Raw genomic sequence first — 17268 nt, forward strand, 5'->3', positions numbered from 1 at the left:
ATTCAGCATCTTGCTAAGTACTATCAGCAGCAACTTGCATGGAGTTAATTGTGTGCAACTTGGGTATTACTTATGGTGTGCCAATGCACCCGGCCTCAAACCGAAGATTGTGCGATCATAAATTGCATTATATTTAAAATAGCCAATGGCATTACAGTTAATTAATAAAACGGACAACCATTTAGGAGTTTTAACAATGGAAAATTTCCTAAAGAAATAGTGTAGGACCGAGGATGAATGTGATGCAGCTGACCTATTTGCACATTGCATATATTGCATTTGTTTAGTGCCCATTATGAATAGCACAAGTGTGAAGCATCCAATCATTTAATTTATATGATTTTGGTAATTTTACTGCATTTTCACTTCACATTACTGTGGATTACTTGATATCAGTGATGGGCGAATAAATTCGCCTGGCAAGAATTTGCGGCGAATTTTTGCGTATCGCCACAGTGAAAAATTTGCTGGTGAAAATTCGCCAGCATCAATTTCCGGTTTTCACTATTTTTTCCTGAAAACATTTGTATTGCTCAATTTTTTTGTGAAAACGTTCGAAATTGCTAGATTTTTTAGTGAAAATGTTTGAATTGCTAGATTTTAGTGAAATGTTAGAGTTGATCGATTTTATCATGTAAACGTTCGAATTGCTCAAATTTTTAGTGAAAATGTTCGAATTGCTAGATTTTTTGGTAAAAACATTCGAATTGCACTGTTTTTCCGTGAGAACTTTAGAATTTCATGACTTTTTTCGTGAAAACGTTCAAATTTTTAATTTTTCCACAAACTTTCCGATTTTTCGTGAGTTTTTCCCCGTTTTGCAAATTCTGCGGGAAATTCACAAATTTTCCAGCGAACGGGAGAAATTCGAGCATCACTACTTGATATCAAGTATTCAGCATTAACTGCTGAATTAATAAAAATTAAACTAAACTCTGTGTCTGTAGGAGCTGCTGTGAGACCTGTGATTTTCTTCTCCCCAAACTGGAGCCCAATATTCATAAAATCTGGAAAATCTGAAACTCTGAACTGTAATGTTACTATGTAATTAAAACAATGGCAAAAATAAGTTTATCCCAACCCCTATTCATGTACCCAGTTTTGAAAAAGGGTCATTTTTAAAATGCCTTAAATGCATTATTTCCCTATAATAAAGGGAATAAAATCTAGCTATGGGAATTCAGAGACCGATTTGTCATAAAAACTAATTTGGTTTATTTGAATATTTCATGTGTTATTTATTGTACAGTAGATAAACATAGAGGAAGGGGCAGGCTCCCATTGTGTAAAATTGTATCAGCGCCTTTATTCAAATGAAGTTATATTGCACTTACAATTTCGTAGAGAATAATAGTTTGTCAGAAAAGGCCATAAAATATGCTCCCAACGCGTTTTGTCATGTCCCGACTTTCTCAAGGGTGGTGGAATTCTGTAGACTCTCAGACATTCTCATTATATCATTTGAAATAGGTGGGAGAGAAAATCAAAATGGCTAAATCCTTCCCATTGGATGGATGTGATGTCATTCAGCTGAGCCCCAGAGGAAGTGACATCATAAAAAATGGAGAGAGGGTCATCATATATTGTGAGAGATTCAATAAATTAAAAATTTTAAACAGACCCTCCCTATCACAGCCACACAAAAAAATACCATAAAACCTAAATGAAAACTGGAAAGCAATTTCTCAAAATCTCAATACATAAAATCATAAATATAAACTATCATTCAGTAAAAATTTAAAAGCAGCACCATCTATTGGTTAAGTTAAGAATTACAGTTGGAGAAGTCCAAGCTGATTTGTTTTAATTGTGCTCAAAGGAAACCATTGTTACAATTTTTGTTACAAAAAATACAGCTAGAATGTCACAGACTACAGTGTCATGAAATGCTGGGACAGCCATGGAATGAAATAGAACATAGGGTCATTTCAGGTTTTATTTATTGCAGAGATAACCTGAATCCAGTGACAGAAGGAGATCACATGACCATAACATGTGACACAAAGCTCAGCCCACACAGAGAGACTACAGAGCTACAGTTTGTTTTCTACAGAAATGGGCACAATGTGCAGGGATTCAGTTTATCCAACCAATATGGAGTCCCCTCAGCTCAGCTGGAGGATTCTGGGAATTATACCTGTGAGGTACAAACTCCAACCGGCAGTGTGAGGAAGAGGAGCAACATGTTACATATCCAGATACAGGGTAAGATTAGGGTTGCCACCCGGCCGGTATTTTACCGGCCTAGCCGGTAAAATACCTGCCAAGGCCGGGGCCGGTATTACAAATTTACCGGCAATGTAGCTGCTGGTAAATTTGTAATACAATCAAAAGGAGCCCTTGGCCTGCCCCCAATCCCCTGTAACTGACCTTTTCTTTAGCCTCTTCTAGCGTCCTCGGGTCTCAGTTGCGTGGCCCGCCCCTTTTGACGGCACGCAACGCCCCCTTTGACATCACACCCGCCCATTTGAGGCCCCGCCCCCCAGCCGCCGGTAAAATTTTTTTGTATAAGGTGGCAACTCTAGGTAAGATCTGCCTTAGCAAACTATTCGTATCTCTTTCTCCCATGTCTTAAAATCAACCTCACGCATTTTGAACTGGGTTTGCTTTCTGGAATACTGACACAGTTGAGAAGATTTAGTATCTTACTTTATTTTTTTTATAGAAATGGATGAAATGATTTGTACAAATTCAGAAAGATTCTTATAGACTTCTGTTGTGTTTAAACATTGAGTTGACTTGCCGAAAATATTGGGTTCAGCCCTTGAGATCTCACATTCACTTCAGGACTCTTGTTTCTAGGCAGACACCAGGCTGAATCTCCTGAGACTGATATTGTTATTGTCTAAAATGTATCCAGACTGTGTGTCATAAAGACACAACATGGTACTAGGGAAAGGTGATGGGCGAATTTGTCCCGTTTCGCTGTGTCACAAATTTTGCGAGAAATTTGCGAAATGGCGATTTTCGTCTGCGTCAAAATAGGCACAGACATCAAAGTTGACGCCGTCACCCATTAAAATCAATGGGCATCTGCTTGGATGGGCATTGTTTATTGAAAAATCTTTCTACGCGGGCGAATTTTCGCGCCAAATTCAAAACTGCCAAATTTCCCGCGAATTTGTGCCTGGCGAATAAATCCGCCCATCACTACTAGGGAACATCCAGTGACAGAGGGAGATTAGACTCATCTCTAAATTTTGTTTTCTTGGGGGGAATCCACATCACTTATTGGAACTACTGATCTTGCACCTGGACATCAGCAGATCAACAAATGTTTTTTTTTTATTGATAAACTCTTTGTTAAATCTGATCAGATTACAATCATGTTTCATTAAGAAAGTTTTTGTTGATAAATGTGGGTGTATTTTGTACATTACATACTGATTCCTGCAACTGATATCACTAAGGATTATTAAGGCTGGGTTTATGGTGGATTATGGCTATATATTAATGCTATGTATGATAGAATTTATATTGTACCAATCTTATAAATCCAATACCAATAATATTGCATGCGCTATACAGATAAAACAGCCTGTTAATGATTCACATTATATGTATATATGCATGATACATATACGGGTAAGGGATCCGTTATCCGGAAACCTGTTGTCCAGAAAGCTCCGAATTACAGAAATGTCTCTCATAGACTTCATTATAAAAAATAATCCAAATTTATTATAACAATTTCCTTTTTCAGTGTAATAAACAACAGTCGCTTGTACTTGATCCCAGCTGAGATATAATTAATCCTTATTGGAAGCAAATCCAGCCTATTGGGTTTATTTCATGTTTATATGATTTTCTAGTAGACTTAAGGTATGAAGATCCAAATTACAGGAAGATCCATTATCCAGAAAGCCCCAGGTCCCAAGCATTCTGGATTACAGGTCCCATACCTGTATATATATATATATATATATGCCGATATGTATGATAGACCTTATATTGTGCCAATCTTATAAATCCAATACCAATAATATTGCATGCGCTATAGAGATAAAACAGCTTGTTAATGATTCACATTATATGTATATATGCATGATACATATACGGGTATGGGACCCGTTATCCGGAAACCTGTTATCCAGAAAGCTCTGAATTATGGAAAGGCTGTCTCCCTTAGACTCCTTTTTATCCAATTAATACAAATATTTAAAAAGGATTTTCTTTTTCTCTATAATAATAAAACAGAAACTTGTACTTGATCCAAACTAAGATATAATTAATCCTTATTGGAAGCAAAACCAGCCTATTGGGTTTATTTAATAATTTTCTAGTAGACTTAAGGTACAAAGATCCAACTGACGGAAAGATCCTTTATCTGGAAAACCCCAAGTCCCGAGCATTCTGGAAAACAGGTCCCTTACCTGTATTACATTACAGAAAAGCTATAGTTCATATGTTGACGGCATTTGTTACATAGTAGATGGCACTGGGAAAAGAAAAACACACATACATAAAATTCAACTTTCTGTATTAGTGAAATGTGCCCATTGTCTAAATAAAACCTCTCCAATTTGCCTTAGAGGGCAATAGAATCCTTTGCAATTCCAAAATGGCAATCGGACCTGTCCCTGAATCAACTTCAGTTAATTTCGATAACTTTTTATTATCTCACTTGCTAAAAAGGTGTCCAGCCCTTCCTTGAAACGACAGTATTTAATGTATCTGCAGTATTTACTGGAAGAGTGCCACAACCAATTCTGTATCAATTGTATCAATCTTTGTATCAATATACCTATTCAAACTAACAAATGGAATTTGTTTTCTGATTTTGAAGTGGATATACGTGAATGAACCTCATTTTCAACAGTCAGAAGAGACTATTAATTCACTTGCCTCAGGGGAACTACAATTGCTCCTATATCTAGATCCCAGTCTAGTGTAAATATTGCATACACTACTGTATTTGCATCAACTGATTTGGGGTGGAGATTCCATTTTTTCCCTCTTTTCCCATTATTATTTGACAGTGTTCACTAAATTTGGGCAGGATCGGACTGGAATGTCATGGGTCCATCAGGGTTGACATCACACGTGGAACTTATTTGCAATGGTTGTTTAAAAAAATGAAATTATTTATTGGGCAGATGTTACACAACCTCTTTTGCTGGTTTTCACTTTGAAGATACAGTTTCATAAATCATTAAATGTTTCAAGTACTTTCTTACAGTGGTCACAACAACACTGAGGTACAGTAGTACTCACTACTTTGGGGAACAGTATCCAGCACTAGATGAAACTCATAGTGTTCCCACACTCCAAAGATTTCTCTATCTATTGGAGCTTCTGACTGCTCTTCTAACTACCCTGATCTGGGCATAGCCTTTTTTAGCCTTTATAAACAAAATGTTGCAAAAATATACTAAAATGTCAGGCTTGACAAAGGAGCATGACCCGAAACGTTGCTCACTTCCGCATTAAACGTGCCTTGCTTGCAGCAGCCTGTGTGCCGTGGATTTCTTCTTTATTGATTCAATTGTGAGGTGGCCGAACCTCTACCACTGAGCACCAGACTTCGCATCTTACATTGGGTGTGCGAGAGCCAGCTTTTGTTCTGCAAAAATATACTATACCATTGTGTAAATTGATATTTGGAGTACAGAGTGGCAAAACTTTGCATTATCTGGTTTTCAGAGAAAACACATGCTTTCTTTAAGGATTCCCACTAAATACTTTATCTCATAAATCTCATATTACATAGTTAAATTTAAATTGGGTTGAAAAAAGACAAAGTCCATCAAGTTCAACCCCTCCAAATGAAAACCCAGCATCCATGCATACACCCCTCCCTAATTTTAATTAAATTCTATATACCCATATCTATACTAACTATAGAGCTTAGTATCACAATAGCCTTTGATATTATGTCTGTCCAAAAAATCATCCAAGCCATTCTTAAAGGCATTAACTGAATCAGCATCACAACATCAACCGGCAGAGCATTCCACAACCTCACTGTTCTGACTGTGAAGAACCCCCTACGTTGCTTCAAATGAAAGTTCTTTTCTTCTAGTCTGAAGGGGAGGCCTCTGGTACGGTGATCCACTTTATGTGTAAAAAGGTCCCCTGCCATTCTCATAGACCAGAATGTACACAAAAAAGCAAAAATCCCAATGACCCATTAATACTACAATGACCTTTTCAGGTGCACCCAAAAACATGACCACCACTTAATTCAGTGTTTGAATTCCACATTTAGTTTTTATTCTTTTTTTTTATTTATTTATTTTTTATTTTTTTATTTTTTTAAATAAAATGTATTGTGCAGTGTTGCAAAATATCTCCAGACATTAGCAATGTTATTATTACTATAAATGGTACAGTCATGTCCATCCCTCATCACAACTTTTTACAGTTAAACAAACAAGATATGATTTCTGGGTAGAATGGGGAATTTTGTTATCATACAATGTAATATAATGTTTAAGGGTTTTTATTTTATTAAACTACTTCTACCAGGATTGATATCCTCAAAGTTGGTTTTCTAAAAGATCCTTCAACTGCTCTTTCAAACATCTCCATCAATTGCAGGGCATCGTCACTTTATTTGAAGCTGACTGGTCATGAAGTTCTGATATATGGTGGCGTTGGGCGTATCCTCCATGTTGGATGAGCCAATGACCTCACTTCTGTTGTCTCCCTTTAGAACTGCATACATTACTGATACTTTATCCTAGATTTATCGCAAATAAAATGGTGTCAACATCTGGAGCAACTTTTTTAAGCAAAATATTTAATTTGATATCCATTGAATTAAAATAAAAGCAATTTTTATACAGTTATCCAATAACATCAAGTCTCCTAGATCTATTTATATAAAATACAACATATAGGGGTTATTTATCAAAGGTCAAGTGTTAGAGTTTTTTTTTTCTTTTACCTTGAATGAACTTGAATGACCTGGAAACTTGGATGCTATCTTATTTAAGAAAAAACTTGCATGGCAAAAACCCGGTTCTGAGAGTCTGAGTCCCGCAACTCGAAAATTCGAAAAACTCAAAAATTAAGTTTAAGGGACTAAACCCTCTGAAAAAAACTCAAACATCTGACAGACTGTTAACATCTTCAAATGGTTCAAGGGACCTCTGCCATTGACTCCTACATAACCTAGACAGGTTTTAAATGGTGTATTTTTGGATTATAGCTATTTCCATGGTCGAGGTATAATAATTTTTTTTTTAACCCAAAAATGTGAGTTTTGACCAAAAAATACAACTCAAAAACTTGAAGATTAGTGGAAAAAACAACTCAAACCTTAATAAATCTGCCCCATTATGTATTGAACTGTTACCTGCCATACTCCTCATATTGCATCTCAGTCTCAGTTTTCTTTCTCATTTATTCTGCAATGTACAATTGCTCTAGCATCCCTCTATGCTAAATAAGGTATGAACCTTACATGAATTTATTAAGTGTTACTTACATGTTCCAGGCTGGATGCTGGAGTGGATAGCACTAAAAACAATAAGAAATATATAACATTAGTGATTGGCGAATAAATTCGCCTGGCACATATTTGCGGGAATTCCAGCATTTTGCCGTCAGTGAATAAATTCGGGAATCTCCTGTGAAAATTTGCCGGCATCAATTTCCGATTTTCATGATTTTTTTGTGAAAACCTTCAAATTTCACTATTTTTGAGTGAAATCCTTTAAATTTCATGTTTTTTTGTGAAATCCTTCAAATTTCACGATTTTTTAGTGAAAACCATCGAATTTCACAATTTTTTTGTGAAAACCTTCGAATTTCACTATTTTTGAATGAAAACGTCCCAATCTTACTATTTTTTGTGAAAACGTTCCAATTTCACAATTTTTTCAGTAACTTTCCTATTTCACGATTTTTCGCAAATTTTTTGCCGTTTCACGAATTTTGTGGGAAATTCACGAATTTTTCAGCGAAACGGGATAAATTTGCCCCATCACTACATATCATGAATACATATAATGAGGAGGAGGAGGTCCATGGACACTGCTAATTCAATACTGAATGTTACATGCATAGAAGACTGTGGCTGGAATGTTTTTCAAGATGAAAGAGCTTTATGGGATAAATTCCTTAACCAGAAGAGGACATATGCCAAAGCCAATTGATACTTATTGATCTTTCAGGTGACAGGCCTGGTCCTCACTCTGATAGAATTAGGGGCAGATTTACTAACCGGCAAAAATTCGCCAGCGTCCGATTCACACCAAGCATAACACTTGGCCAGTTGAAAATTAGCTCAGACAACGCTAATTCACTATTATGCAGAGTTTCATCCTGGGAATCGAATGCTGGCGACTTTTCGCTAGCGGTACATCGGCAATGCGAGCATGTGATAGTGAGGATGCGCTACCATTCATTTCTGCCTATTGAAACTTCGCTAGTGATCTTGCCCTCAGGTCAATTTGCATAGGGTTGGACATTTAAAGTTGTATGGATGTCTTTATGTTAAATGTTGCTGCAAATACTTACAAAGTACACTTTTTAAAAATCATGTCCAGGGAACCTTAATAAAGACAATCGAGTTGTTATAAAGTCCTACACATGAGCCCACTGTATAGTTATTGTTCTATATGTTAGCAAATGTATGGAGAAAACCGGTTACTAGAAAAAAATTTGTGCTGATAGAGTGCCTATGACCGATAAACACTAGCGAATTGTTGCCTGCGCCCATTAGTAAATTGGTGATGTCCCTGCAGGTGGTCATGTTAGTGAATTGACGCTAGTATTAGCCACTTCGCCCCTTTAGTAAATCTGCCCCTTAGAGTTTACAAGGAACTCTCAAGTAGTGATGTGAAGCCTCCCTCATGTATAAGCGGTTTAATAAAAACATAATACATTTTCTATGAATGTAGGACTTGGTGGGATGCTGACTCCTACACCAGGCAGATACAACAGTAAATCTCACCTTTCAGGACATGATTCATATCAATACAGGCGTAGTTGTCATCATGTGACATTGCTAAACCACTGGCAGCTGCAGAAAGAGGAACATGTGTGAGAACATTTGAACATATTCACATAATAAGTGTTCCTCTTGTAGTCTCCCCCAGCCTCTGTGAAGGTGCTACTGACTTGCTGTACTTTCCACTGATCTCTCTAGCTATGGGCTTCTTGTGCTTTTACAATCCTTAGACAATTACTGGGGCATACCAAAAATTCCAAGGAGACATGTCATGAAATCATAGGGAGTGTGTGCCAATAGTAGGAACTGTACAGAGTAAATTAACACTTTAAAAAAACACCATCTTACTAATTCCCCTGTACTATGCATAATTCTGCATGACACCCCCCTCAATTTTTTAATTAGAGTGCATAGAGATCCCATAAAACTATGGCACCATAGGTATTCCCTGTACTAAGCACAATTCAGCAGGAACAGTCCCTAAGTTTGCTCATAGTCTGTACAGAGAGATCCCATAAAACTATGGCAGCATAGGTATTCCCCTGTACTAAGCACAATTCAGCAGGAACAGTCCCCTAAGTTTGTTCATAGTCTTTACAGAGAGATCTCATAAAACTATGGCAGCATAGGTATTCCCCTGTACTAAGCACAATTCAGCAGGAACAGTCCCCTAAATTTGCTCATAGTCTGTACAGAGAGATCCCATAAAACCATGGCAGCATAGGTATTCCCTGTACTAAGCACAATTCAGCAGGAACAGCCCTCTACGTTTGCTCATAGTCTGTACAGAGAGATCCCATAAAACTATGACAGCATAGGTATTCCCTGTACTAAGCACAATTCTGCAGGAACAGCCCCCTAATCTTGGGTATCACCCTGTATAGTTCAGCAGGAACAATATCTGCTCCAGTTTCTCCAGTACTGCAGCCCTTCTGCCCTGTTCCAGTTTTCTATTAGTTCCCTTTGGGCTCCTTCTGTCTCTAGACAGTGGAAACTAGAGTATACACTATGAACTTGAAATATGGATATTATTATTATTATTTCCTTACAACTGTTGCAGTCCATCCGATAATCATTCGATTGTGTCATTGTCAGGCTCACATTGCTTTTTTCTCCGCTGGCGTGTTTGGGTTCACTCCTGCAATTTACAAATATCCAATTTCATGCAACTGACCACAAAAAATGACACATATTAAAGGACATGTACACTCTTCCTACTGTTTTTTGTTTTTATTATAAAGTTATTTGTAATTGATCTTGCCATAGAAAGCAGTGTCTGTCTGTCTCATCTCTTTTATGTGGCAAAATTTTTGCTGCGACAAAAAATAAGAAAAAAAAACAATTGACTTTAATGCACTTGGGCAAACAAAAGAAAGAACGCTCCGCATTTGGATTAAGAAAAATTGCACATATATATAAATACATATATATCCCCCCCAACCTAAAGAAGCTCAGGTGGGAGTTGAACTACATTTATTCCTTAAATCATAAAATAAAAACGTTTTTATATTAAGCAAATCAAGCAAAAATCTTTTCACAGATATTAAGGATGAATCAAATTTTTCAGCAAAACAAATCACCTAAAATGCAAAATTTGTTATCATAAATTTTTTGCTTCTTTCTACAAAATTCTAAAACTCAGGGAGTAACTGTTTACAAGCTCAAATACCAGGAGTCCCTAGTGATATAGTGAACAATATATATTATTTTTAGGGCCCTGACTAGTGATGGGCGAATTTATTCGCCAGGCGCGAATTCGCTGCAAATTTGCGCGATTCGCCGCTGGCAAATAAATTCGCTAAACCGGCGCGAAAATTTGCTGGAGAAAACGTCAGTTTTTTGGACGCATTTTCGCCAACAAAAAACGGACGCCGGCGTCAAAAAAACGTTACGCCGGAGCCGTTTCACAAATTTTTTGCCGTTACACGAATTTTGCACACAATTCGCAAATTTTTCAGCGAAACGGCGCAAATTCTCCCATCACTAGCCCTGACAATGGTACCCCCTCCAATGGACGCTCTCAGTAACTGCACTGGGAACGAGACTTCTCTGATGAACGACAAGTGATTAAGAGAGATGAACTTAAAGGGAATAAAATATTATAACTCACCCAATTGTTCTAACGATGTCCTTATCTGAAATAATAATTTAAAAAAAACAGTTTAGAAAGATGTAATTACAATAAGTGGGAATTCTAATTGCTCTTAAAATGCACCCAAATTGTTTAATAAACCTGCTTTTTCTATGCTGAAATCCAGCTGTTTAACATTTCTTCTCTTTCTGCATCATTTGAAATCCTGGCAGGGAAGGAGAGACTAAACACTGATGTTACAGATTATAAAAACTCCACAGTTTACAGACAGCATGCAGGAACTACATATCCCACAATGCATTGCACTGGGATGTTTGTTTCCTTATTGAAATCACATGTGCAGGGAATTGTGGGGTTTGGAGGAGGCAGGCTGAGGACAGATAGCTGTTGATACAAAGTAACAGTAGTCAGACAGCTCGGCAAAGTAGTCAGACAGCTCAGCAGGAAAGCAGGGGGCTAGGCTTTGGATAGTGTTCCAAACCATTAAAAATCATGAAACATCTGCATATTTTTTTAATTAATGTATATTGCAAAGTTGCTTGACATTATGTTTGCTTTTCAAAAAGCTTAAGTTATGTTTTTTTGTGAAGTTCCCCTTTAGGCATGAGCATAATAAATAGGACTTGTGTTGAAAATGTATCAGCCTACAATTTTGACTTATAAAAAATCTACACTCTGTTTTTTCCTATTTTGAAATATGGACAGAGGATTGCTTTGATTTTACCCTTACTCCCTCCAACTCCCTCCTTAGCTGCTGCCTGTGTCTCAAGCTTACAAATTTGCGAAATCGCGCCGGCGTCTCGTTTTTGACGTCCATTTTTTCGGAAAAAATTTTTTTTGACGCTGACAAATTTTTGATGCAATTTTTCGCGGGCATTTCGCAAATTTATTCGCTGGCGGCCGCAAATTCGCGCCTGGCAAATAAATTCGCCCATCACTAGTCTTTAACTGTTTTCTCACTTTCTCTCTCAAATGCTCTGATGAAGCAGAAAGTTGTCAAATGAAGGGAATTTATTTCCAGAAAATAAACACCTTAAAAATACGATATTTTTTTATAACTAAAACAATCAACAAAAAGGGGTTTTCTGCAAATTCATTGAACTCACTGAATCACACACTCTTTATTATTGTCATGTTTTTTAAAACAGCAGATCCCTATAAATCTAGCGTTGGATGTGAGTTGACACATCACATTTAATTATCTCATATAAGTAATTCTAAAACAACTGGACTTGTTGAGTAATCGTTGAAGACGTTTCACTACTCATCCGAGCAGCTTCTTCAGTTCTGAACTGACTGGTGTGGGAAGTTCTCGGCACTTCACACACCCATTCATGCAACTCTCACAAGTAACACCTGTTTCTAGGATTTGCATAACACAAGACTTCCCACCCCAGTCAGTTGAACTGGAGAAGCTGCTTGGAGGAGTAGTGAACCGTCTTCATTGATTACTCAGCAAGTCCAGTTGCTCTAGAATCACTTATATTAGATATAACATGACCTGGTTGAATTAAAATCTTCATAGACATATCACATTTAATTGTTCAAAATGGACATTTTTTTCCCCAGAAGCACATGAAGTTATGATACCCATATACAGTATGACATTTTAACAACAGTTACCGCTCATTGGCTGCCGTTGACAGATAAGACATGATGTAAGTTTGGTTCTAGTCTTAACGATTGCACCGACTATAAGTAGAATTAACAATGTTCCAACAATTCCTGCCACCAAAGATCTCCAGCTTCCCCCTGCAAGGAATTCATCATTAGTCATGGTGGGAAATAAGACTCAAGCCTGATAAGAGCAAATCTTCATTTAAACAAAATCTTGGATGATCATTAAAGTAATTCAATAATATGATAATCAAAAAATATCTACCACTTTATATGCACAATTAGTTTACTCTGCTTTTGGGATAAGATCTAAAGATTACATCTGGGTCACATACTCAAGGCCACCATGCAACCCTCTATCATCAACAATCCAGGCCAATCCATCCTCTGCCAACATCTGTCCCATCACTTCTGGTCATGTGCTCCAGTTTTCAAGAGGCACAGATCACAAATGTACATAAGTAGGTGCAGATAATATAAATACCCTCACATAACCCATAGAATGTGCCCCTGGAATCATAGCAACATACTGTATAGACAGGGGAAAGAGGAATTTCATCCCTTGACCCGTTTAAATCTTTAGGTCCTTTTGTAGTTGAGTTTGAGGAACACAAGTCTACTAAGTTTGATACTTAACACACCTAATTCTTGTCTAGGTTTTAGCTCTTTGTCTATTTACACTTGCTATAAATGGATCCTATTTGTCTACCATTATATCAACTTCAAGGGTAGAATATACAATTACACCCTGAAACAGTATAGAACTCCACACGTCACATATAATGATGAGCAGATTGTTCGCCAGCCATGGATTTGCAGTTTGTTAGTCGTTACAATACAGCTAGTAGACAGATTGGTACGATTATTCACAAACACTGGCACATTTTGCAGTCCCGTCTTCCGGATGTTCAAAGCTTTAATTTACCGCCAATGTAAAAGGGCTAAAAATCGAAAAGGATCGGCTAGTAAAGCTGATGTGGGCAGTCGGAAGCCCCAGAGGGGACCTTTCTTACAAAATCCCAAATTTGGCACTTTTCCCTGCCTTCATTGCTGCCAGTGTAATTCAGTAATAAAAGGGAGCACATTTCATCACCCACACTCTGGCAAACAATACAATATCAAACATTATTTCACGTGTCAATCGTCATTTATGGTGTATTTATTGAAGTGTCCTTGTGGCCTATTATATGTGGGGGAAACAACACAGAAAATCAAAGATCGTATATCTAAGCATAAATCAACGATTCGTACAGGCAAACTACCCGTACCCGCACTTTTTCAAAAATCCGGTCACACTGTGAGTCAATTAAAATATCAAGTAATCGACACAGTTCCGATACCCAGGAGGGGAAGTAACAGATTACTATCTTTACACAAACTAGAAATGTAATGGATCCACAGACTAGACACAGTATGGCCAAGGGGTCTGAATAAGGACTATACACTAGCAATGTTTATTTATCAGTAGGTATGCAGACTTATTGAATGTCTCTATATTTATGATCACTTAAGATATTCTCTTTTTTAAGGCCATTGAACAAAGAACAATCTGAAGACCAGTACCAGTACATGATCTGCATAACCCGAAATGTTGTGAAAGAACGGGTATCTGATGCGGTAGAGGTTTCAGATTGCTGTATTTTTCCATTTTTATCAAAAAAATTTTTTTCGAATATTGTATTTTTTAAAAATATTCACACTGTCTAATTCGATATTTTATTAAGATACATGGATTTGCACAAGGTGTTTGAATTATGGACATTTTTTGGACTATTGCTCATGGCTAAATTGGAGCACATTGGATCGCATGATCTGTAAATGATTTACAAATGTGGATATATTTTAACCAATTTTTAATTGGATGTCTTCATAATCCCTCCCACTGTTTTATCACACCACTCCCCTCAATTTGTCTTTTTAACACAACACTTTGAATGTGAGTTCAGGCTTGAGAAAGGGCGCTGTGTGGCCCAAAATGTGCCATGTTTTGAAGTCTGCAATGAGCCAATAAAAGTCACTATTTGCATTACCAAAACGGACTTGTGTGCTGCAGCTATTTTGGACTTTGTTGTAACTGTGCTGGCTCTTCGCAGGGGGCCTTATATGCTGTTTAGCACCAGACACCTGAAAAGGTCTATGGAGTAGCAGGTGAGCGCTCTAATTTTTGTGTGGAATGGATTTGCAGTTCGTCATCTACAATTTTTTTTAAAAAACTGCAGCAAAAATTTACTGTGGAAAATTTGCCGCCACAAAAATGTGGCAGAGACAAAAAAAATTTCACCATAAGAAATAACACCCATTGACTTTAATGCATTTGGAGATACAGTTGCTAAAAGATAAAAAAATTTATTTACGTTTATGCATTTGGATTGAGAAAACAATGTTGTGCGTGTAAAAAATCAGTGTGCGTAAAAAATGTTGACTCCCATTGACTTCAATGAATTTTGCAAATATTTAGACAACTTGCTCATCACTGGTCTATTGAAACTATACATTGCCGTTGCTTGTTTTTTAAATAATACTCCTGTTTATACTTGTGCCTGACTATGTTAAAGATAGGACTTGGGAATCCAAAATAATTTTTAGCAGTTTTTCATAGTAAATTTTTCAGAAATGTCTTCAACTGTTTTCAGTGAACATACATATTTATTAAGGCTGATACGTGTGAATTTATCCTAATGAGTTTGATTGAGCATTTTACCATATTCATTACTTAATGGGCCTATAGTCACGTCTTCCCTGGGGAAACTTCATGGAGTACCAGGAAGTTGGGAGCCTAAAGACTGGGTAACTCAGGGTGTAACCATACACAGCAGTACGGAGGTCACAATCCATGATAATGGTGAACAAAGACTTAAATAAACTCGAGGAAGTTATTACACAAATAAAGGTGCTCACAATGAATATACAGACTTGTAATTCATAGAAAACCAGAATCAGACCAAAGAGTTGAGGTAGACGGCAGACAAACAAAGTCGAGGGACACTCCAGGTGTCAGAACGGGGGAATCCAAAAGCAAGGCTAGGAGGGAAACATGGGTATAGGAACAAGGTAAAAACTGGAACAGGACAAACACCAGAGGGGGTCAAAAAAACTTGGAACTCGGAACAGGATCATAAAATACAGGGAACCAGAGGCAAGATCACGGCAACAGCTTAATGGCCAAACACTGGGCAGAGGTCAGGGGCAGGCCTATAAAGGGTCACGATTGGATAATAAAATACAGATGGGGATAATGAGATGTATACTGGGAACAACAAGAATAAAGAACAAGCCAAGACTTTTAGAGGTTTTCTTATCTTTGTTCAGTAGTAATTGACATTTTTGAGATTTTTAAATTGTTTAGCACATTGTTCAGTGTTTTTCATTTGTGCTTTTTATATTCAGATATTTCAATAAAGTACATGACATTCGTGGTTATAAAGAAAATTAAATTATTTGTGGTTTCAAAAACTCTAAAACCACTTAAATGAGAATGGTGATAAATAGACCTCCATGAGTGTTAGAGTTCAAAATAGCTCAGCAGCATTACTGAACATATTAGTAATGAGCAAATGTGTCCCGTATCACCAAAAAATTAGCAAAACTAAATTTGAAGCCAATAGGTGCCAACTTTTTTTTTTGTGGGCAGCCATTTTTCTCGCTCCAAATACTTTAAAGTCAATGGCCGTTTTTTTTTGTGGCTACTATTTTTGTCCCGGAGCCTTTTTTTATCAAAATGCATAAAGTAAATGGGAATTTTTTATTTGCCAACGTTGTTTGTCTCTGCGATATTTTTGTTGCGCAAATCCATGGCTGGCTAAAAATTCACTCATCATTAGTTGAGTTATTTGAGTTATTAATACCATTTAAATTGATATTTAAATAGTTCAGTCTAAAAGCATTAATTATAATTTATAATTGTAGTTACTACTTGGTAAAATATACCAACAATTAGGGTCACATTTACTAAGGGTTGAATAGCGAGGGTTAATTAACACTCGAATTTCACCCTCGAGGTAAAAAATTGTTCGATCGAACGATGAAATCCTTCGAATCGAACAATTCGAAGGATTTTAATCCATCGATCGAAGGAAGGAGACAGTAATTCGACTATCGAATGGTCGAATAGTCAAACGATTTTTAGTTCGAATCGAAGTCATAGTCGAAGGTCGAAATAGCCTATTTGATGGTCGAAGAAAATTTGGAGTTTTTTTACTTCGAATCCTTCACTTGAGCTTAGTAAATGTGCCCCTTATTGAATCTGTTTCTCTTCCCATAGAGTACAAAACCAACACTTCGCACCATGTATTTCCAAACATGAAATACCAATGAGTGATCTTTTTTAATAAGAGTAGAAACAGAAAAACACGGCAGCTGACCTTGGATATCCATATGCAACACAAGGCTCCTCTTCCTCACACTGCCGGTTGGAGTTTGTACCTCACAAGTATAATTCCCAGAATCCTCCAGCTCAGCTGAGGGGACTCCATATTGGTTGGATAAACTGAATCCCTGCACATTGTGCCCATTTCTGTAGAAAACAAACTGTAGCTCTGTAGTCTCTCTGTGTGGGCTGAGCTTTGTGTCACATGTTATGTTCATGTGATCTCCTTCTGTCACCTGATCTGGGATCACTGTTATTTGTGGGGTACTGATCAAATCTGTAGAATAATAAAAA

At 37.1% G+C, this 17268-nt stretch overlaps 1 protein-coding gene across 2 annotated transcripts in view; it reads right to left on the reverse strand.

The window, feature by feature from the left end:
• Positions 1-6190: 6190 nt before the first annotated feature.
• The window catches only part of LOC121397239 (high affinity immunoglobulin gamma Fc receptor I-like), a 22311-nt gene continuing 11233 nt past the window's right edge, over positions 6191-17268 (reverse strand). The window contains exons 6-12 of one of the 2 annotated variants that reach the window (XM_041573704.1): positions 16970-17251; positions 12615-12743; positions 11010-11034; positions 9949-10037; positions 8903-8971; positions 7433-7464; positions 6195-6682 (exon numbers count right to left, since the gene is read on the reverse strand). In XM_041573704.1, coding sequence (XP_041429638.1) covers positions 6548-6682; positions 7433-7464; positions 8903-8971; positions 9949-10037; positions 11010-11034; positions 12615-12743; positions 16970-17251 — 761 coding nt within the window. In that variant the 3' untranslated portion in view covers positions 6195-6547. Of the gene's footprint in view, positions 6683-7432; positions 7465-8902; positions 8972-9948; positions 10038-11009; positions 11035-12614; positions 12744-16969; positions 17252-17268 lie in introns of both variants that reach the window. The other variant, XM_041573705.1, reaches the window with a different exon arrangement.

This window comes from Xenopus laevis, chromosome 8L (assembly GCF_017654675.1).
Source record: "Xenopus laevis strain J_2021 chromosome 8L, Xenopus_laevis_v10.1, whole genome shotgun sequence".
In the NCBI taxonomy this organism is placed as follows: domain Eukaryota; kingdom Metazoa; phylum Chordata; class Amphibia; order Anura; family Pipidae; genus Xenopus; species Xenopus laevis.